At 38.0% G+C, this 24,451-nt stretch overlaps 1 protein-coding gene across 1 annotated transcript in view; it reads right to left on the bottom strand.

Moving 5' to 3' along the window:
• The window catches only part of LOC149409853 (uncharacterized), a 79,425-nt gene that overhangs the window by 47,291 nt on the left and 7,683 nt on the right, over window positions 1–24,451 (bottom strand). The window contains exons 2-5 of the mRNA XM_089649090.1: window positions 5,371–6,153; window positions 3,964–4,286; window positions 1,240–1,353; window positions 84–262 (exon numbers count right to left, since the gene is read on the bottom strand). Of these exons, the coding sequence (XP_089505216.1) occupies window positions 84–262; window positions 1,240–1,353; window positions 3,964–4,286; window positions 5,371–6,153 (1,399 nt within the window). The remainder of the gene's footprint in view (window positions 1–83; window positions 263–1,239; window positions 1,354–3,963; window positions 4,287–5,370; window positions 6,154–24,451) is intronic.

Raw genomic sequence — 24,451 nt, forward strand, 5'->3', positions numbered from 1 at the left:
GTGGTGGAGAAACCTCTCCGCCTACCCTTGCGGAGACATGGCGTGGTGGTTAGTTAGTTAGTTAGTTAGTTAGCTTGACCCACCCCCAGCGGTAGAGCGAGAGCAAGACGAGCAGTATGGCCACGCCCAAGGCTAGCAGCGTGATCATGTAACCCAGCTCCGGCTGGGAGATCAGCTCCCCGTCATCAGGAGCCCCGAGCCCCGCTCCGGTGCGGCCGCCACCCAGCAGGGGGGAGGCTATGCAGTCGGGGGTCATCGTCACCTGCAAACAGAATATACATTACAAAAAATTATTATCCACTGAAGTCAAAAGAGTGTAACGTAACAGATCTCTCAAACACATTTAAAAAACCCGCGAAATAATATTCAACGCAGAATGGTGCGCATGCATTCCTGCGCACCACGCCAAGAATCCCAACGGTTTCAACGCGCGTTGGTCATCTTGCACTTCAACTCTAGACTCGGCCCCGACATTACGCTCTCCGGGAGCAGAGCATCGCCCAGCCTAACACGCGCCCGATTGCACGTGTGGACAAGGAGTTCTGGAAGTAACTCCTCGCTGGCCCTAGCAACCCTGAATTCATGGAACATCTCATGTAAGAGTACACCAAACCTTTGCCCATTATGTGCCTATTTAAAAGCCTGTCACAGACGTCTGCCAGACGAAACCAAAATGAGAGATAGATTTGTTAAATTCAATCATGATTTATTTTGGAAGTATATTATGTGCCCCTTTTGTGTTTTACTATGTGTGTGCTTGTTTAACTGTAAATACACTCATGAATCATTCCATTAGCGTTTCACTTGACGAGAGAGTGGAGTTGAATTGTTGAATCTGTTCCAGGTGTAAAGGCATGATTGCCGACCCCAGCTGAGCTAAACCACGAGTCTCCTGATTCTACCACTGGAGCTGACTGCCGGCAACTCAACACTGGCACCGTTACACTGGCGCCCCAGCGTGGGAGCCTCGAAACCCTTACAAGAGGTAGACATGTTCTAATGCAAAATCTGGGTATCATTTCGACGAGCTGGAGCTTGGAACCAGGAGGATTCTAGAATGCTTTGCGTAAACTATGACATCAGTCGTACGTTGCCCGTACATTGAAATAATCAGATACTGTGCATTGAATGTTAATTTTTAACCAAATCGAAAATGTGTGAGGTAAGATATTAGAAGATTTGGTAGTTTTTGGAGGTTTTGGGTGCCACTGTAGGCAACAGAACATTTAACGGGTTTACCTGATAGGCTTCCGTTTCCGTGCCATTGACAAATATTTTAGGGTCCACAATGGACTTGGTGAATGCCTGAAGAGTGACTTCGTAGAGGGACACGTTGTTCACAATGTCCACTAGCTGAAAATATTAAAAATAAAATATGTATATTGAATTAAAAAGACAACATTTTTATTGTTATTATTGATAATTGAGCCACTTATGCGGAAAAACAGCATCATCCAAATAACTCTGTTTAGCGCAGATCCATCAAAATTACGTCCATAGCAAAAATCGTTTTAAAACCGCAGTACAAATCCTATGGTGACAGCCTGTAGCGCACTCGCAGTATAAGTCAGCCATTACTTAATTGAAACTGACGGTTTATGCGATCGGCGCTTGCGTTATTTTTTTTCTTCTTTTACGTGAATTTTACTCAAGACTTATGAATGAATAGATTAAAATACATAAAACGAGTTGTATATTAATTGAAACTAGCAGTTAAAAACCCGCTCCGAGGGTTTTTTTCTGCTAGGCCCTGCGGGCGGCACTTACGTGGGATTCGCCCATTTTAAGTGATATTAACAACAGTTACATAATAGATAGATATCAGGTCATTCACAGAGAGAGGGTCAGTATATATAGTTAAAACACGGAACAGGAAGGAGTTAATGTATAATAACATGCTAAATTTACGCATAATAAGAATGACAGTTGTTTAAATAAATGAAATTTTACGTATTTGTGATGGATGGATTATTTCAAATGAAACACTATTATTGACTACTATTATTGTCTACAACTGATATTAACTGTTACCGTACCTAATATAATTAGCTCATAGGAGACTTGCAGTGCTTAAATATGTGTTACAACCGTCAATGTCTATAAGTTGAATCATTATCGTATAGTTTGTCACAATTAAATATAGTTATAACAAAGTTGACTAAAATAATAGATTATTCCATATTGATTAATTGTACCCGTGTTTATGAATAAAAGGAGGGTAATTGTGCGATGAGATTAGCAGTCGGTTTAATTAAAAGGTGTGAATTTTACTCCAACTGGTGGTAATTCTTTACCTAAAACTGTTACTGTATCTAATAAAGTTTAAAGTTAGAATATATATACACATTCATCAGGAGAGTAAAAATCTATATATAAAGGTAGATTATTACAATATAGCGCCCCTGAGGTGATATCTCACAAAAGCGGCGCTATGCAAATTGTCCAATTAATAAATAAATATAATGTTTACATTTTATTATGTACGTATGCATTAATATACAACGGAAATAGATAAAATAATGTTATCCGATTAAACTTTATTTTATTAAAAAACAAATAACTTTTTTAAAATCACTTTATTATATACAACCAATACATGTTTCATGAACGAAGTATACACCGAAGTCAAAAATTTAATTTAGATTACAATTGGAAAAAAGAAGTGGAAGGAGGGGGGAGGGGTAAGAGTAGGCTGGGTTTATAAGAATTATGAATTACAATATGAAAGACCACCAGTTAAATGGAAAATTTTTAAAAGATAGTTTATAAAAAAAATTCTTGTTAATTGTATCTGCTTTTATAAACATGTTCTCTTATTTTTAAAATTTCTAAATTATTTATTTGCGATGCTTTATATCCTGTGTGAAGTATTTTAAGACCTGAAAAAAATAGCATGTAACCATAAAACAATATATTCATAAGACAAATAACATTTAATAACGGTTATTCTAATAAATTGATAGTTGAAATACTAAATAAAAAAATTAAATATATTCTCTTCAAACGGTATTTTTACCCTATTTCTTAAGATATAAATAAACAATCAGGATTGAAGCATCGCAAATAAATAATTTTTAAATTTTAGAAATTAGAAAACATGTCAATATAAAATCAGATATAATTAATAAGCAAAAAAAATATATAAATAATAATGAAAAATGCCATTGCAAAGTTTAAATAAACTTCCAGAAGAAATCTTCTTATGAAACGCTGGTCAAGTAATTTTGCATACTTAAATATTCGCGCCAGTTATTTGGTTCGTTCTTGCACCGCCAGAGGTGCGCTCTGTCGGCCAGCTATTGCCGCGGTGCGTATCGGCCATTTTGAATGAACGCGTGCTTTTTTCGTCAAACGTAATCACGTAATTGTGGATAATTTTCACTGTAATGTAATTAATCCAATGGATTATGAACTTTCTAAAACATATTTTCTTCGATATTATCCAAAAATTATATGAGCAGAAACGATATTTTTGAAGAAATATCGTATTACATGTGGCGATTCTTTTTCAGTATGAAATTGTGTCTTAATTTTTAATGTCTTATTTTTTTTTGTATCCAGTCGCCTGCAAACCGAAATGAACCTTACTGTTGCTTAAAATTGAGGGGCAGATTGGTATTTTTTGCCTGCAGACCCCCTATGCAGAATTTATCAGAATCACACAATTTTAATTTGACCAATCAGAGGGCCTACATCGTCCAGACGCTGGGACAATAATACTATCAGATAACTTATTGTGTATAAATTTATTTGACTTTCAATGCGTATATGGTCACTACAGTCAAATGAAATGTTTTAACAGCCCGTATCCCAGAGCTTACTTTTTACATAACGCTGTTTTTCTGCAGAAGGGATCGATTTTATTTTGGGGAGAATTTCTGATCATTTGTCAGTTTTATTTTGCTATGTGTGCGAATGTTAAGTTGGGTTAGGTTAGGTTATGCAATAACAAAGTATTCTCACCAGACTAATGGCTGTCTCGATATGATCCTCCTCCGTGTCTAGATTGATCTTCTGCACGCCGCCGCCCACCCTCCTCAGCGTGACCATGTACGCGTCCAGCGTGCGGGCGTACCGGTCGGGACGCGACCACGCCAGCTGCATGGTGCCGGGCGGCTGGTCGCAGGACAGGTTGCGCAGGGTGGGCGGGGAGGGGGGCGGCACGTCCGTCAGCACCAGCAGCGGTGGGGAGGGTGGGGACAGGAGGGAGGCGGGGGGCACGGACGGAAGCGACGCCGGGTCAGTGTAGTAAGCGCGCACCCAGATGCGGTAGTGGGAGTATGGTTCTGAAATTTAGATTACACACATTCATATTTTAGATTTACATAATAATGTTTTAACCTCTTGAATACCAGCAAATCCGTTGCATATAGCTCACCGCACTTGCCTCGATTTTATGGTATTTTGAACCTTAAAAAATGCTCCTAGCATACTAAAATATTTTTTACTGACTTGGCAAGGAATTATCGTATCTTAACCCCTCAGGCCTCTGGCACATTCTGTCAGAATTTGTGTGCATTTTCAATCCAAATAATTGGAATATTTCTGAATGTATCCGAAAACTTAAAACTGTATTTGGAAAGTGATGAAATACATTTTCAAATATTATTATTTGAATGCAAACATAAAAAATGTCTATACACTGAACTAAAATTACTAATCAAAACATCACTGCATTTTCCGTTAGTTCATATAAAAATTCACAAAGTAACATAAATTTTTCTCAAATTTCTGTCAGAAACTTTGGTTTCATAGAGGTGTAAATTTTAATTCTTCTATGGTTAACTTCTATATTTGAATATAAAGCGTGGTGTTTTCTCTTTCTAACACCGTTTAGATCAAATTTCTCACTATGATAGTAAGGGAGATACAACGATTTCTATGAGACCATATGAGCTGTTTTCAAAAGTTAATATTATTCTAGCTTATCGTTTCGTCACTTGTAAACATATTTCTTTTATCTGTGACAAAGCGCATTGCAAATTCCGTGTCAAATGTCAAAATTTGGATTAAGTCATAGTTATTAATCCCACAAAAAGTCCAATGAAACTCTTGAAAATCTTATAAACTCCCATCAATTTGGGGAAAGCACCACAAATTGGCAACCCTCCGGTGGATGTTGTAGACCATAGAAATATTACTCACGCAGACTGGTTGCGATGAACCAGTTCATTCAGTCGTACCAACCAAACGGTGTGTTTTAATGAGATGGTGTTTTATTAATGTTTAAATGAGTAATTCTATATATAATAAAACTTACATATTCAGAAACAGCATTTGTTGATCTATATGAGTATATATATTTTTTTAAGCCCTTACATTTTTCAAAAGCAATTTTAAACATTTAGATGAAAAAAAATAAATACTCACTTAAACCCCTGAGGGTAAACTTAACCCCTTTAACGCCGTCTCGTCCGTCCTGATGTGCCAGCACAATCTCCTTAACCTTCGCCGGCCGCTGCGGGGGGTTATCGGCGAAGCCCCCTTTCCACGAATCAGCCACACCGCCCGGCAAACCTTCCTCGTAAAACAGCACATAGTTAATGAATTGTCCCTCAAAATCCGTGCTCACCTCCCCCAGGTTCGCCACTGAACCTTCAACTTTCTCCGTCACACCGACAGTGCCATCTTCGCTACTGTCAGGTTTTGAATTTGCAGGAACTTCGCCAGTTTTAACAACTTGCGTTACGTCATTCGCGACAATTGTTGTGGGGGTTTCGACAGTCGTTGTGATTGTGTCGCGGCGCCGCTTTCTACGTCGGAAGTAACGCTCACGGTCCGAACGCCACGGTTCATAAATCGGTACAGCCGCATCACCACCATCTATCGGATATTTTTCTGCAAACTTTTTTCCATTAATTGTAAAAGCCTCGTCTTCAGTCGAATCTGAGTCACGTTTGACGAGGCGTGACACGTATCCGTGGTGCTTCGGAGTGTCTTTCAACACACCAATTAGGGTGCTGTCTCGGTTGGCGAGGATGTCGCCAGAGGTGATATCGAGGATGTTGGATTTGGACGGGTGATCGGCTGACAGCCGGGGCTCGTGGTGCGGTTGGGAGGGTTGATGGTGGACCCCCGAGGGCTTAGCCCATGTGAGGTAGACTTCGGACGAAGTAATCTTTTTGTAGGTTAGGTTGTGCGGCGCTGAAGGAACTGGAAAAAATAAAATTAAACGGTTAGTTCAAAATTATACAATTTTATTATAGTTATGATTGGAAAGAATGCAAGCCTAATGTAAGTGCAGAGTAAGATTATGAAAGGTATGCTTAGATGGTTTGTGCGTGAAGAATTGAACTAGAATTAATACTTTAGCTGTAAGTTGGCATTTTATTATTATTATGTAATGAGCAGGCAGCATTCTGCTGATGCGTTCATATATGATTTCACAACAAGTTTGACAGTAATTGAGTTGTTTTAAGTTTGAACTAAGTCCTTTCTTCTCTCCAAATGTGAATCCAATAGAGCTTTGAATTGATTTATATTTGTTGCATCGATGACATGTTGTGGGAGTTTGTTCCAAGCATCCACTACTCTATTTGCAAGGAAGTGTTTTCTAGGATTAGATGCAAAAGGCGTTTTGGTAATTTTTTTTGAGTGTCCACGGAGGTTTATATTTATTTTGTAATTGTTACTTTTGTAAATTAGGTAATAAATGTGGGAGTAGTAGTTTTAACTATCCCGCAGCCAAGTGGGGAAGTAGGTAGTACCCAAAATTACCATCCTCCTTATATTAGCTTAAATACTTGACATATCATTTTAGTATTTTACGTATTCCTGCGCAAATACACGAGTTACCATTAATAATTGGGATTTCTATAGTTTAAAAGCCCATAAGAGATCATGGGGTAGTCGGAAGACCCACTTGGTTACAGACATTTTGTTTGGCATCTTGGCCTGTCAAGAGTTAAGAACATGAACCCTGAAATTAGTTACCATACCCCTATCCTAACCTCATAAAAATACTTGTTGAGTATTGACCTGATAGCAAAGTAATAGATGATTGATTAACCTATGTCAGGAAAGGTTAGGTCAGTAATGTTTCATGTTACTCATAGACATATGAATATTAGTAGACCTGCCCTAAGTGATTAAAAGCGTATTATCCCCACTCCCCATACCGGTTCCATTGGAGCCGGCTGGGCTCGCGTATGGCCTCAAGTGAAATTTGAAAACGTGACGTCATCATTCTTGTGCGAACTATGGTCGAGGCATCATCGGTTCATTTTACGAAATAACACGGCAAAATGTTGACTTGTGATATGAAAACTTGTAAAAATAGATGTGAAAAAGAGAATAAACCCAATTGTCGTATTACATTCCATAAGTAAGCATTATTTTAAGCTTATTCACACCGTATTATATGGATCAGTTTTAGAAACATATACTATCACATCACAATGTAGCGATTCTCAAGTGTGCTCGTCGTTGTTTACTGGGGTAAGTAAATTATGAAACATTTGTAAAAGTGTCTTAACTAAATACTCTGAAACTAACTACGACTCTGCAAACAGAAGAAATTTACTTTGCCGAATTTGGACTTCGCAAATTAGTTCATAACGTGGCGAGTAATTTGCGCTCCCATGTAAAAATGTCTATTCATTCAAAAGCAGATTTTACTTTTAAGAAGTAAATGGTGATATTATAATGCGAGATGCCTATTTACTGTCAGATTGATTTATTGACGAATCACAGTCAGCTTCACTCCCTTCGTTCTTCAACAGTTGATTTTACCCCTCGCCATTATCTTCTCGTCTATTAATTCCTATGTCTGTGATGTTACTGTAACAGAAAATCCTATTTTACTACTAGAATATGATAGGTAACAATAGTAATGCATTGTGGACCCCACAATGCATTACTATTGCTAATGTCTTTCTGGGGCGTCTCCGACTTATTCCACCATTCACCATGACTCTTTAACTTTAACTTTGACATTTGACAAGTAGAAACTACGCCATTAATAAAAATGGAACGATACACGCTTCAACAACGCATTAAAATTATTAAAATTCACTTGAGTGAATCAAATGCAAATCATCTTGAGTGATGAGGCCCATTTCCACCTCGGTGGCTTCGTCAAGAAGCAAAATTGTCACATCTGGGTCTCGGAAAACCCAAGAGTTATTGTTGAAAAGCCTCTCTATCCTCAACGTGTGACTGTTTGGTGCGGTTTATGGTCCGGCGGAGTCATTGGAATGTATACAATAATGTTACTGTTAAAAAAACTACATTACATAGATTTTAATTTGACTACGTAACTTATTTTGGTGCAGAGATATTGCGGTAAGTATTCCGCGGGCGTCTCCGACTTTGTCTACCATTCAAACCACTCTCTGAACACTCCTGGCACTAATAAGAACAAACTTTGAAATTTTCAGCAATATCGGTCGACTGCTTTTCGAGTTTTGCAAAATCAAACATACCCAGGCTGAATTTTTATATATTACTGGTTGACATGTTGCTTGACTTTTCTCTAATTTCTATAAATATAATATGCATGTATTATACAGGGTGTATCGGCACTAACCTGACAAACTTTAACCAGCTATTCCTTAGCACATTTGGAGTAAAAAATGTTATGGGCACTTTGCTGTCCGGTAACATTTTTTTTAATAAAAAACAAAAAATGATAAAAAAATCCACACTCCGTCACTGTCATTGGCATTGTTTCTCGTGTTCAACAGCTGTTATTAGCAAGTGTGTCAAAAAGCGTGTTCGCTTTTTCATACACACTAAATAATAATAGCTAAAAATGAGACGAATGGTGCCATGCCATTTTGTTGTTTTTTTTTTTTTTATATTTACTCCACACAGGAGGCCCTGAAGAAAATAATTTCCCTTAGGGCCTATTTCATCTTTGGGGATGCTGTGTGGAGGGTCTTTTTGTGGAGAGGAAGGAGTGAACATGGGTCTTGAAGAGTCCCATGTTGTAGGAGGGAGGAAACACAGAGGCCGGCAGTTCGTTCCACAGCCGAGCTGTTGAACTTAAGAACGAATCGTAGAAGCGACCCGTTCTCATGTGACAAGTGTCAACTGTGTACAAATGTTGGGCGCGCGTTTGGCGTGTATCCCGACTACGCACCGGTGCCGAAGGGATCAATGACGCTAGTTCCTCAGAGCATCTTCCATTGTAATACCGATAGAACAAGGACAGCATACCTACCTGACGCCTGTGCTCTAAAGATTGCAGTCCGTTTGTTAAGATTGGGGAATCTATCAAACGGACCGCCCGTTTCTGCACAGAGTTAAGGGTTTTTTTCAGGTATTTAGGGGCTCCAGACCAGAGATGGCTGCCAAATTCGACCGTAGGGCGCACTTGCGATTTGTACAGGGTGAGCAGTTGTGTACTATTAAAGTATCTGCGGGCCCTGTACAGTACGCCCAGCTTCTGAGAGGCCAACTTTACTCTGGCTTCGATGGAGCCCCCGTACCTGAGCTGGTCACTTATAGTTACACCAAGCATATCAATGGAAGGCCTGTTCGGAAGATTGCTTCCGTTGAAGGAGACTAGATTATCATTTGGATCCCTTTTAGACGTAATCAGACAGGATTGGGTCTTTGAAACATTAAATTCGACGAGATTATTTTTACCCCAGGAGGAAATACTCTCGAGATAACCGTCCATTCTCTGCTTCAAAGCCCTCCGAGCCGTTGGAGTTTGTGTGCCCTTTGGGGGCTTATCAAACAAAAAGCTATCATGAACTGTACTGTCATCCGCATAACAATGAATCGGTGCACATGTCAAAAGGTCATTGATGTGCAACAAAAACAAAGTCGGAGACAGAACCGATCCCTGTGGGACGCCAGCATTTATGGAGTGCGAGGAAGAGGTGAAACCGTCAGCAACCGCCTGAATCGACCTATCCTTTAAAAAGTCAGCAATCCACGTACACAGGGATGCGGGAAGTCCGTAAGAATGCAATTTGTTGACAAGTCCTCGGTGCCAGACCCGGTCAAAGGCCTTGGATATGTCTAGTGCGACCGTTTGGGTCTCACCGTGACGTTCCAGGCACCGCCCCCAAACATGCGTCACATACGCGAGAAGATCACCGCACGAGCGGTTCCGCCGGAATCCGTATTGACGGTCGTTGATAATTTTGTTCTTCTCGAGGTATGTGAGCAGTTTGTCGTTGATCACACGTTCCATCACTTTGGACAGAACTGATGTGATCGCTATGGGGCGGTAGTTGGCCGGGTTGGAGCGGTCACCTTTCTTGGGAATAGGGTGAATTACCGCTTTTTTCCAACCAGAGGGCACAGTGCCACACTTCAGGGACATTTTGAAGAGCTTTGTCAAAACCGGAACTATTTCCGCAGCACACCTCTGCAATACCAGGGCAGGTATTCCATCAGGTCCACTAGCTTTGTTAACATCGAGCCCCCGTATGACGTGGAGTACATCCCGATGCCGGATCCTCAGCTTTTTCATATAGAAGCCGCAGTGAGGAACCGACGGCGGAACAGCACCCCCGTCGTCGAGGGTCGAGTTTTCCGCAAACATTTTCCCTAATAAGTTAGCCTTTTCGGTGGCGGTGTTTGCTAGTGAGCCGTCAGGTCTGGTAAGAGGTGGCAAACTGGGTTTGCAAAAATTTCGACCTATTGAGCCCGCAAGCGACCAGAATGCTCTGCTGCCATGCGGGCAGGCAGCCAGCTTTTTGCTGATCTGCAGGTCGTGTTCGAATTTTGACCTATTAATGATTCTCTTGCATTCCTTTGCCGAATTGTTGTATGCTGATCTGCTTTCGGGCGTTCGAGATGTGTTGTAGGCTCGGTAAGCCGCGTTTTTTCGTCGAACTGCTTCGGAGCATTGTCGACTGAACCACGGCTTTGAGCCCACACCAGTTTCTTTAGTAGTCGATTGTATGAAGCCATCCATCGCCGATTTGATGACTTCACCAATCTCCTGGGCACATCTTGAAGGGTCCGAAGTCCGAAAACAAACAGCTGACCACGGAAAAGCGTTGAAATGGGCCCGCATACCGAACCAATCTGCTGACCTATAGTGCCACACTTTTCTCCTCAGTCTCTCATTGGTTGGTCTGAGGCTAACAGGGATTGATGTCGTCACTAGGCAGTGGTCAGATGATCCCAGAGGCGCTGTGACGTCAATCTTATAACCGTGTGGCACAGTAGTTAAGAATAGGTCTAACAGATTGGAGCGGTGAGTCTGGACATCAGGAACCCTTGTAGGCTCCTGAACTAATTGCTCTAATCCGTAGCAAATGGCAAAGGATTCCGCCTGTCGGCCAGCCGAGTCCGTTGGGCCTGAGAACTTCAACCATGGTTCATTATGAACATTGAAGTCCCCCAGAACAACAAACTCGGCCGAAGGGTAGCGGGGCAAGAGATCATCAATAGTATCGCTCAAATGTTTGAAGAGCTCGGAAGTGTCTGATTCGCTATGGTTCGGGGAGCGGTATAGACATGCGTAGAATCTTGCCGTACTGGCAAGATTGACGCGCACCCACATTACGTCGAATCTGGAGTTTTCCAGACTCAATAGTCGCACACAGTTGACGTCAGCTCGACTATAGAGGCAGACTCCTCCTTTGAGTCGTGAACGTAAAAGCGCGCTAATGTAGGTACGTACGTATATTATTCAACGAAACTCGAATAAAATATTGCCAGATGGGTTTTCAAACTTTGACAAAGGATAAAACAGTGGTGACAAGTGGTGAAAATATGAATAGTGAATTTTTTATTAAAAAAAAATGTTACCGGACAACAAAGTGCCCATAACATTTTTTACTCCAAATGTGCTAAGGAATAGCTGGTTAAAGTTTGTTGGGTACGTGCCGATACACCCTGTATACATAAACCTTCCGGAAGAAATTCTCTAAATGATAGTGAAAACCCGCTATCAAAATCTGTTTATTTTAGAAGAACTAAGCGCACAAACAGGCAGACACAAATAACAACTTCATTTTATACTATTTTGAGAAGATGTATCTAAATTTCGCTAATAAACAATTAGTTAATGTTAATTAAGTGTTAATCTCAAGTGACCTACCAGGTAAGTATGGTAGTGTTTATTATCTCCATATTTAGTTAGTAGATCATTGTAAAAGTGTATTATATATATACGTACAGCGCCCTTGAGGTGATTTTGTATAAAATCGGCGCTATATAAATCATCCTAATTTTATTATTTTTATTAACATGGGTTTAAATTCAATTTAAAAATGAACAATTTACACTGGAACACGTAGTTGCATGTGATTTAAAATATCGACCTGCAAAAGCAGTAAATTATTACCATAAACTTTTTTTTTTTTGTATTAGGCAATTCACCTTAACTCTTTGCACGCGGCCGTATCAACTGTTGTTACGGCAAAAAGTCTATACTCACACGCGGCTGTATCAACAGTTGATACGGCAACTTTGACGGCCGATATTCCCGCTCTCTTTCGTCATAAATGTATTTCTTGCTCACTTGGACATTTGTAGAACTATCACGATGCTGACATCTACAAGAATTTCTCAAAAATAAAATTGTATTTCATAAAAAAAGATCGATAACCAAGTGCGCCTCTTCGCGCCTTTTAGTCCTTTAGTTTAGATTTTTGTCAACGGATGGCGTTAGTACTAGTTTGTCATTCACAACTTTTCATAACTAAGAATGATAAGTGATCATGGTGTCCCGCTTGTGTCTATAAACCCAGTGGCCTAAGTACACACACACCGAGAGTGGTTTATTTATGACGCCGAGTGAATGGCGGGACCACATTCAAAAGATACAGTACGTCTTTGTGTGAAATTTTATGTTTTTGTTTTTATAAACATCTAAGAGTGTTGACACACGAGGATTTGTTTTCATATTGTGGAGAATAATCTGTTCTGTCTATATAGTCCAATAAATCATGCCAGAATGCTATAATTTGACATTTAATTGCATGCATAGGTATTTGAAAATATGTACCGCGTACGGGTATAGATAAAACGGAGCAAATTAACGCGTTCAAAAGGTTAAAAAAAGTGCTATAATAATTTACTTCTTCTTCTTCTTTAACTTCTTGATGGCGGCGCTAAATTTTCCGTGTGCGCCAGGTAATACTATTTTCATAATGACTTTATTTATTTATTTATTACACGCCCTAGTGGGCTTTTCTTTATAAAAAAATACAAGCATTTTGTATCAGAGTAAACACTTAAAAATTAATACAATAAAGAAGAATGTAAACATAATGGCAAAAATGAATCCTCACGCATATAATTGAGTTTAAAAGATTCAACAAAACAAAATAGTAGAAGCGGAGAAGTTATATGGGTACATAGGTCTATTTGTGTCTAGAAGAATAAAAGTGATAGAATATTCAACATTTATACTGATTAGTTTTCAAATTAAATATATCACCCAGATCAGAATATTTGTTTCCGAGATTGTGAAGTCTCGGAATCGGAGAATTTTGGTAAGCTAGTGTCCTGGTGTTATTGAAGTAAAAAGGTAAGAAATGTCGGCATGATTTTTTGGGAACATGGATATTGATACATTGAAGTAATTCGGGACAGTCAAGTTTAAAATGTAGTATTCTTTGTAACAGTATTAAATCTGTGCTTATTCTTCTTTCTGAAAGTTTCAATAGTGACATTTTATCCAAGAGGTAATTGTAATTTATGTTTTGTGTAGAAATATGCAATTTATAATTTATAAACCTTAGAATTCCGTTGAATCTTTTCAATGTTATCTGAATGAATGTTGAAAAATGGAGACCATAACGTAGAGTTATACTCAAGTTGGTTAATGTATAATTGTACTGCCTTAATAGATAATGTATTTATAAAAATAGTATATAATCTACAATATGTAGTTTCCCCATAATAGCTAGTTGTATTCAGACTCCTTGACGGCCCCCATGGTCAAGGGGTAAGGCTCTTGACTAGCAAACCGAAGGTCGCGGGTTCAAATTCCGGCAGGCGCAAGTAAATTTAATTGATGAATTTGTTTTATTTCACAATTTATTAATTAAAAATAATATATAGTATACATGCAGTACGTTCCAGAATGGAAGATACTTTTAGTATTGCCTGATTTAAGACCACCATTAAGAAATGAAACCTTGCTGGAAATGGCTTTAGCCGGGTTTGGTAACAAGATCTGAATAGCGAGGTTCTCTCATACCTTCCTCTACCCCACCTCCTTCCCCTCCCGACTACCTTCAGCCTCAAAACATACCCCAATTGGGAATGCCATAGTGTCACTGGTTCCAGACGTTTGGGAACAGTTGGGACCCTGGTGCGGTATTCAGATAAAATTAAAAAAATGATTTTTTAAACATATCCTTAAGTATACGCTGGCTGTAAGAGGTCAATTGGCTATTTTTATAATAACAAAAATGAATTCTTACTATCTATACTAGATATTAATTTATTTGCTATACTTTATGATTTAAAAAATAAATAAAATTCATTTGGGTAATTTGGCCAAATCCAAAAATAAGTTTTGTAGAAAAAAGGCGGCACAGCCGTTCCTCTTAAGGCGATGCACTACGTCGTGTAATATTTTAAAATGAGCCGCTATCAATAACAACCCTTACGTAGATGGCGATAAGGTTTAAATTCCCGCTTAACACAATCCGCCTGTTTTGATTTATGCAAGACAAAAACATGGCCAAAAAGTGCCTTTTATTTTATTTTGTAGATGTTCAGGCATAAATATTTAATTTTTATTCGATCATTTTATAGATGACTTAATTTGCCACATTATACAATAAAATCATAACCGAAAATGGGTTCGTAAGTAGGAGATTTTGAACTTTAAAGCAGTTTTCATAGGCTTTATACATTATTTTTTTCTGGGCTTATAAAAAGACTTATAAAATACTCGATTATTTCAAAGGCCAAGATGTATTCTACTCGCAGTATTTAATTAAAGCATCTGAAACATTTCTAGGCGACTAAATTTTCAAACCAAAAACACATGATTTTGCATTACTACGTATGGCATCGCCTTAAGTTAGTAAATATTGTGAACCAATTTAAAAAGAACTCTGTATCTTCTACATAGTGTGTGATATTTCTTTAACAATTAAAAAAATATACAGTAACTAAGCACGTTTCAAGCAGAAATCATTTGATAATGAAGCCAAATGATAAGTCTAAAACAAAGTTCTGTTTTGATTTAGCTATGTTTTTAATATGTTAATATGTAATATTCCATGGACAAAACTAGAAATATTTGTGTTGTAAATGTTCGACTATGGATCTTCCGAGTGAATCTACTCTCCGAAAAGTGTATTATAAAGTGTTTTGTAGTGAAATTAACGATATCAGAAAAAAATTAGGACATTCATATATATGGACGACAGTTGATGAAACGACCGATAAGTTTGGACGCAATATAGCTAATCGGTCGTAAAACCACTAGGAGACATTGTAACTCGGTCATATTTGATTGCTAGCAAGGTTTTACCAAAAACCAATGCCGAAACCATAAAGGATTTTGTAAAAACAGTTTAATTTTTTTGTGGCAGTAATCTGCAGTTAATAACTTGGAAAAACTTTGAATTTTAACAACAGACTCTGCCCCTTATATGCTAAAAGCCGGACGCGAACTTAAAGATGTGTTTCCCAATATGATACACTTTACCTGTTTGGCTCATTCACTAAATCTAGTCGCTTCAACTGTGCGGGATAAATATAAAAAAGTGGATGATCTTATTTCCTGTGTTAAAAAAATATTTTTGAAAGCACCAACAAGAGTAGACATATTTAAAACCATGATTCCAGATATTGCACTACCACCAGAGCCGATATTAACGCGTTGGGGAACTTGGCTCAAAGCTGCTGTTTACTGACTATGATCAACATTTCGAAAAAATAAAAAGTGTAGTTTCAAAAAAAAGGACGCTGTGGCAATAGCGAAAGCTAAATTATTGTTTGAAGATGCGAGTATTAAGAGTATTAATTTCCTCCGCTGACCGATGTTGAACGATCATTTTCTATATTATAAGTGGATTTTTGAAAATAGGTATAATTTATCACCAGAAAATATGGAACGGATTCTTATACTGTATTATAAAAATAATGTTGACGTCAAAATGAATTGATCCTGCATCATGTACAATGTACATTTTGTTCGTATTCACAACAGGTAAGCATTAAATAAAGATATATTAATAAGAGGTGTGAAAGTTATTTCTAATAGGCTTCTCCGAGAAAACTTTTCAATATGTAATTATTTTTATTAAGTCAATAGAGTGTTATTGTTGACAACATACTTGACTCCTGGCATACTAAAACCGGATTGCGGTCTATAAATAAGTGTTTCATATGTAGGTAATTATTTTTCCCTTGAGTACAGCACTGGTAAAGCCACCGCGCTGCCGGACCCTAATAATAACATTACTTAGTATGTTACCTTTCCAATATCTTTTTTTTTTAATAAGATTACTTAGTATGTTATTTCAATATCTTTTTTGTAATAATTACTAGTACCAAAGATGGTTGAATCCAAATAATTTCAAAAAAATGTTTATGAAATGTTGGCATTATTTCAATTTAATACCCCTAAAAATCCCGCAAAAACTGCAGGATTTCTAAATTCTATCCAGCAAACCCGCGGGATACAAAAAGGTGCGGATTTGCAAAACCTAGTGCTATGTAAAGGGAGAAATGTAAATACGAATAAATAAATATTAAAAATATATTAATTATTTATAGGCATAAGCGACTGTTGTGAAAATATTAAATAAAACACAACTTATTTTAAATAGAGCACAAATCTCTTGACATCTACATGAGGTAGCATATAAAGAAAAAGTGTTAATTTTTTCATACCTTGAACATGTTAAATAAAAACCAGATGTGTTTTTATAATTTTCGGAGCACACTTATAGATACAGGGTTTTCCAATAAGAGGTGTTATTTTGAATAGCCCACTATTTCGGTAGATGTTACTTTTGAAGCTGTCAATTTATGACATTTGACAGGTAGAAACTACGCCATTAATAAAAATGGAACGATACACGCTTCAACAACGCATTGAAATTCTTAAAATTCACTATTATTTATTATTAGAATTCCATTGAAAAATCATCTTGAGTGATGAGGTCCATTTCCACCTCGGTGGCTTTGTCAACAAGCAAAATTGTCGCATCTGGAGCTCGGAAAACCCAAGAGTTATTGATGAAAAGCCTCTCTATCCTCAACATGTGACTGTTTGGTGCGGTTTATGGTCCGGCGGAGTCATTGGACCTTACTTTTTCAAAAATGAGGCTGGAGCAACAGTTACGGTGAATGGATTGTACTACCGAGAGATGATTAATGATTTTTTATGGCCGAAATTGGATGGTATTGATCTGGACAACGTTTACTTTCAACAAAACGGCGCTACGTGCCACACAAGCAACGAAACCATTGATCTTTTACGGCAAAAGTTTCTTTTAATATCAAAATAACTCCTCTTATTGGAAAACCCTGTATTTTTCATTTCATTTTCGTTCAAGGGAAGTATGTTATGTATTATGTCAGCAGAAATTCAGAATGCGGGGTTTTAACTAAAGGAAGGACAGGAAGTTCTAGGAAGGAAACAGGTATAAAGGGTGGGTAGAAATCTGGGGGTCAGTGTGTCCAGTAGTGACTTATGAATCCATCACTGCGATGTCTAGCTAGAGGGTCAAAGGATCTCCCCCAACCGGCCCGCCACGCATCTGGTGACCCATACGCCGCCAAGACCAGAACAAACCTCACCCCATGAACCCGGGCAATCCCTGTTAAGTCACCAAAAGTAGCGAACCACTTGAGGTGACCTATGTCCCCATCTAAGTGTTAATTGTAGTATGTGTCCCTCGGACTTCCCGACTTCTTCTGCCATTCACTTTCACCTATTAATATCCTCCCTGCACTGCTTTCCCAAAGCTTCTAAGCGCCCTATTTCTAATCTGATGGCGCTCTAGGGATCCAGGCGTAATACGTCATTTGAATAAAAATTGAATTAATTAATTAATTAAAATTGCACGAATTCATACGAATTTATGGCGACAAGTGGAGTGCCGCAAGGCTCTCATCTAGGGCCCATTTTGTTTATAATATTCATAAACGACATTGTTGATGTATTTACTGATATAAACGTTCTACTGTTTGCCGATGACATGAAACTTTATAAAGAGATTAACCACATTAATGATTGTTTTACACTTCAAACTAACTTGAGATATATTTTTAAATGGTGCACAATCAACAAATTAGCATTAAACATAAATAAATGCCAGTTCATTCATTTTTCCAAAAAAAGTAATCCTATTTTTTTTCAATATTCATTAAATGATGAAAATTTAATTTGTGTTAGTAAAATTATTGATCTAGGCATTATGTTCGACAGTAAACTCACCTCTGTATGTCATATTAATAATATTATCAACAAGGCCCTGAAGACTCTTGGCTTTGTTTTGAGAGCTGCAAAAGATTTCAATAATTTAGGAACATTTATTATGTTATATAAAACCCTTGTCAGATGCCAACTTGAGTATAACTCTACGTTATGGTCTCTATTTTTCAATATTCATTCAGATAACATTGAAAAGATTCAACGGAATTCTAAGGTTTATAAATTATAAATTGCATATTTCTATACAAAACATAAATTACAATTACCTCTTGGATAAAATGTCTCTATTGAAACTTTCAGAAAGAAGAATAAGCACAGATTTAATACTGTTACAAAGAATACTACATTTTAAAATTGACTGTCCCGAATTACTTCAATGTATCAATATCCATGTTCCCAAAAAATCATGCTGACATTTCTTACCTTTTTACTTCAATAACACCAGGACACTAGCTTACCAAAATTCTCCGATTCCGAGACTTCACAATCTCGGAAACATATATTCTGATCTGGGTGATATATTCCATTTGAAAACTAATCAGTATAAATGTTGAATATTCTATCACTTTTATTCTTCTAGACACAAATAGACCTATGTACCCATATAACTTCTCCGCTTCTACTATTTTGTTTTGTTGAATCTTTTAAACTCAATTATATGCGTGAGGATTCATTTTTGTCACTATGTTTACATTCTTCTTTATTGTATTAATTTTTAAGTGTTTACTCTGATACAAAATGTTTGAATTTTTTTTTAAAGAAAAGCCCACTAGGGCGTGTAATAAATAAATAAATAAAATGTGGGACTAATCTTTATTTGATATTGTGAAAAATGCCCATATATTATTATCTATATCAATTTGTCAGTAGGTACGTCATAAGTCAGCGACTCAAAATACATATTATATTAATAAAGACAATTAACTACACAATCCATGTATTTACGGCAAATTATTTAAAAGAGGATACGTTTTAATGTAGTTGTGAACAACATTAAAGTAAATAAAATAAGAATTTGAAACGCCTGTCCGCAGTATTCAAAGATACTGGGTGCGAAGCTAAGAGTATGGTGGTTCCGTGGTGCAAAGCGACACGACGTTTATCAATTCCATTTAAATTTACTTGTGATTCTATTTAACAATGATCTTTCACGTTTTTTGTTTTGTTTCATTCTTCAGCTTCATTCTACATCGATAACAACATAAAGAATTATTCAAAACCTTTCCCGAACTGTCCAATTGAAAAACAATCATTGTTCCACACGCGACAGCGTGTAAAATGAAAAATCAACATATGTTTATATAACCAACTCTTTAAAACATATAATATTCATCGTGCTGTCTCTCTCACGGCCATGACCTAAGCGTCCTAAGCTTTCTTCAGTACCTGATTTTTACTCAGATGTAAGACATAGTGCTATCTCGTTTATTCTATGGCGCAACCGGACAATCTTTAAATTGACCCAGCGAATCATATGGAATTGTGAATGAAAGCTTCTATTAGAGACAATAGATGTCACTGCTCGTCAGTCACTGCCGCCGCTGGCAGTTTTCTATTTCGCGGTACATTTATTATTATTGTTGTCTTATAATTTTGGGGGGTCAAAAATCAATTGACCTAAAGGGAGAACCGCCCCTGTTCAAGACACTTACATCAGCCATGCATTCTTTCCAGATTTTCACATCAGTACAGAGAGGTGAGATATAATTATATATCACATTGAGAAAAAATAATATTTTGCAATCAATCAATGAAATTTGATGGTTCTCGTAGGTATCAGCAAAAGCATATCATCATATTATTATCATCATCAGTTCAACAAAGCAATCAGGAACTTGCAAATCTCAGATAAAAAGTCATTAATATGAATGAAGGCAATGTTACCATGTTTACATAATGAAGCATATAACTCATTCTATAGAATATTTTGTTATAGGAAGCTCTGCTATCAGCGTTAGAATTAATCATACAGATTACAAAACCTTTTGAACTTATGGAAATAAGAATCTATTGAGCCGATTGATAGATATTTTCAGTATTGCCCTGGTGAAAGATAACCATTCAGAATGGAAACGTGTTTAAAATGATAACCTAGACAAACGCAACAAACCACTTGCTGTCTTCCTAGATTGTGTCTAAGTAGTGATGTTGACCCGGGAATATTCCCCGACCTGAAATAAATTCCCGAAAACGGGGAATGATTGCTTCGCATCATAACGTTTCAAACCTATCTGGTACTCGCAAACGCAAACATCCAATTGACTGTGCTGAGGAAGAAGAAAACTTAGATAATCCTGATTCGGCAACAACTTCGTCCGGGTCGGATGAAGAAGATGGGAATAGTTTTTATGGATCTATCCTGCTCTATATGTACCATATCTGTGTATATTTTATTTTTTATTTAATAAATATTATTATTTTTGAGGTATTATGTTGTTAAAATCAAAATTCCCCGTCCAGGGGAATATTCCCCAGAAATAAATTCCCGGGAATTTATACATCACCATGTATAAGCCTTTAAATTTATTTTTTATGTGACGCCTCACAAGAGCGCCCCTGTTTGTACAGTGTAAAGGCAGAGGAGCTATGTAAAACTCGGTTGGGTAGCGTTGTGAGGCAGGTTAAGGTAGGGGCTGTAGGAAGGGATTTATTAATGCTGGTCTAGAATAGACCCGGATAATATTAAGGAGGAAAACAGATACCAGTAGCTGCTGATAGCTAACTGATGATGCGATGCTGCTAGCTCATTAGAGCAGACTCCATTAAAATACCCGTATAACAGACTCAGCATGCCTACATTGTATCTGTGCATTAGAGATGGCAATCGGTTTGCTAACCACAGATTGTCAATCAGACATACTGCCCTGCAGCTATTGGGGTGCGTAGTATCTACACGTTTTACTTTTCTGCATGAAAACACTGTCACTGTGTTTGTCACTGGGCATAATTTATGTTTTTCTCCTCAGTTTACTTTTTAGAGCACCTCAAGATCTACACGACGACGCACGAATATCTCATGTACCCCTTTCCGTTGTGGAATTATGACTAATTCTAATTCTGACCCCCATTCTCGTTCGATGGCGTAAGCACACTAACAAACAATGATCTATTTTAAAATATACATTTGGTGCCACAACTCTTGGGCCACGAGACAAAATAAAAATTTGGCAACAACAAAAGCGTTTCGTCGCTAACTCTGGCGGGAACTTAGTATGTGAAGCCTTTTTAAAAACATTTTCACGTTAAAACTCCAACACTTTGGGATAGAAGGTACGGCTCTGAAATTGTTTAAAAACTACTTAAAACAGAGATCGCAAACAATTGTCGGTCATTCACCCCAACTAAGAATGTAGAAAACTAGTGCCATCTTCAATTTGGGAAGCCGGTATGGGTACCGCCGCCCCGGGAACCATTTATTAGATAGCCAACACCGCTGCCGTATGTCACCCCGAGTGGTTCGCTACGTTTTGGTGGTGGTGGTAGGGGTGCCTGCGTTCATGGTGTGAAGTCTGTCCGCCTACTGCGTGGCAGGCTGGATCAGGAGATACTGGTTGAGGGAGACCCTTTGACCTCTCCAACAGGACCGTATCGACCCATCGCCCTGCACCGACACATTCTGACACATTGACCCCCAAATTCCTACCCACTCATCAATGGGATTCCCAAAGTGACATAGACCCTGAGAGGAAATAATTTCCTCAGAGCCTCCTGCGTGGAGCTAATGTAAAAAAACATATTTAGGGATGCTATGTGCAGGGTTTTTAAGGAAAGCGAGCAGTGATCCTGTGTCTTGAAGAGACCTATGTTGTAGGAGGGAGGAAACTCAGAAGCCGACAAACAATTTCACAGCCAAACACAAGAATGAATCGTAAAAATAACTAATTCTCATTTGGCTAACGTTAACCTCGTAAAAATGTTAGGCATGCGTTTGGCTGTGTAATAGTGTCAAATGGATCAATGAAGTTAGTTTTTAAAACACGTAGCGAGGACGGAAGATACTAAGCCTAGTTAACGTTCAACCATCAGATCATGAAATTGCACAATCCGAAGGATTGCCCAAAAATTATCCCGACTGAGAAAGGGCTTTGTAGAACGAAAAAATAATCTTATCTATTTTGTCACAATATTGAAGCACTCATTATTATTGTTGGTAAATATTTATCTAACCGCCGCACTGTTAATGAGTACAAATTATAGAAATTACACTTTGTTTTGACTTAATTACTACAAGAAAACAACTATTTACATCGGGAGAGATGGTAAAAGATGCATTAAGATTCAATTTTTATTCAATGTTCAAAACTTCCCGTGTAAAACGATCCCTTTGCAGCCATTTGGAATTTTTTTTAAATGGAGTGACACTCGCAAAAGTTTCGTTTTAATCTAAATATGCATATATGACTAAATTAACCGAAATTAAGAACCTAATAGCCTATTTTGTGCATGTAATAAGTTGTTTCTTAATATTTCTATTTTTGATACTGACAATTTGCTGTGGAATTCTATTATAATGGTATATTCAAAAAAATTTTCCACTTATATTTTTTTTTGGACCATTAACGGTTTCACAACAATAGTTGTTTCTTGTAGTAATTGTTGAAAGGAATTATAATTTTCATAATCTGTACCTAAAAGTGCAGCGGTCAGGTAAATAATGACCTAATTTTCATTTCATCAATAAAAACAGTCATTAACAGATCGTACATTGTTGCTAGACCCTATTAGCTTACCCTATTAAACATACAAGAACGAGCTCAACAAAACAATCCTCTTCTTTATCTTTTACATTGTATGGTCTGGTGTAAGTACTGGATATTGTGTTCTTCTTCTTTCGTATGGTGGGGGGGTCGGAGGGGAACATCTAGGTTAGTGAGCCAGTCTAGGGCATCAGGCGTGGCCCTGTGGACCTCATCAATTCCGCCGGGCAATGAATCCAACAGGCATTCTTTGACCACATGTTCGGTGGTCTGCACCGCACTGCAGTCACACATCGCTGACTCCTTAAGGCCCCATCTGTGCATCATGTGGGCACAGCGGCTGTGGGAGGACCTTAACCTATTGATGGCGGACCAGAGTTAACGAGGCAGTAAGAATCCAGGCTTTCTCTCAGTGGGGTCGTGCACGAGACAGGTACTTCTCACGTCGGCCGATTGCCACTCAAGTTTCCACCCATCTTCTGGAAAGAGAGGTATTCGGATGAGCCTTTCTCTTTCTCCTACCATCCAGCAGGGTTTTTGGGACTTCAATCGGCATTTGGGGTGAGAGACGACATCATTTTTGCAGTGCCTTCTTGTATTCCCTCGGTGTCAATCTCTCGCCTGATATTTGGCGGGGTTATATTTACAAGTACAGCGAGCCAAGGGAGAGGTGTAGATTTTAAAGTCCCGCTGATGGTTAGCATTGTGGCATTAACTTGAACATCGAACATGAACTTCTATTCCATACTGGAGCACAGTATTCAGCTGTTGAGAAAACCGGGGCAATGGATGCTGTTCTTAGGGTGTTGGCGTTGCATCCCCAGCTAGTTTATTAACTAAGTTGAGCCTTGTCCTGTTTTTTTGCTCACTGTTTGCTTGTGTTGCCTGTAGTTCAGGCTCCTGTTCAAACTAACTCCCAGATAGCGGGGGTGGGGGTCATGGTAAATATCTTTTCCATATAGCTGAACAAATAGTTTGTTATTCGCTTGTGATTTGCTAAGATGGAAAGCTGTCGCAACTGTTTTCGACCCTTTTGGCTTTAGTCGCCAATTGAGAAAACATTCTTGCATAGCCGTTAGGTCAGAATTAATTGGATATTGTGTAATAAAGGGTGTCTCAGAATATTCGTCGTTCCTATCGATATTGCCACACGATCTAGACTTTTTTGGCTCCAGAAGTACAAAAACAAATTGGCTACAACCCCAACACAATTTTCCAGCAAAATGGAGCCTCTTCCCACGTAACAAATGACTCATTAGCTGCTCTTCATGGTTTTATTTATTTATTTTTATTTTTTTTATTGTACAACAGAACATTCATTCCAGTTACAGTACAATTTTACATCATATCAGCATTTGGGTAAGTGACTCTTCAATAATTGTTTTAGGTCATTTAGAGAACAGTCATTTACATCCAAATTCTTTGCTAG

Source organism: Hesperophylax consimilis, chromosome 29, assembly GCF_061612785.1.
Source record: "Hesperophylax consimilis isolate HC1 chromosome 29, BYU_Hcon_1.0, whole genome shotgun sequence".
Classification (NCBI taxonomy): Eukaryota; Metazoa; Arthropoda; class Insecta; order Trichoptera; family Limnephilidae; genus Hesperophylax; species Hesperophylax consimilis.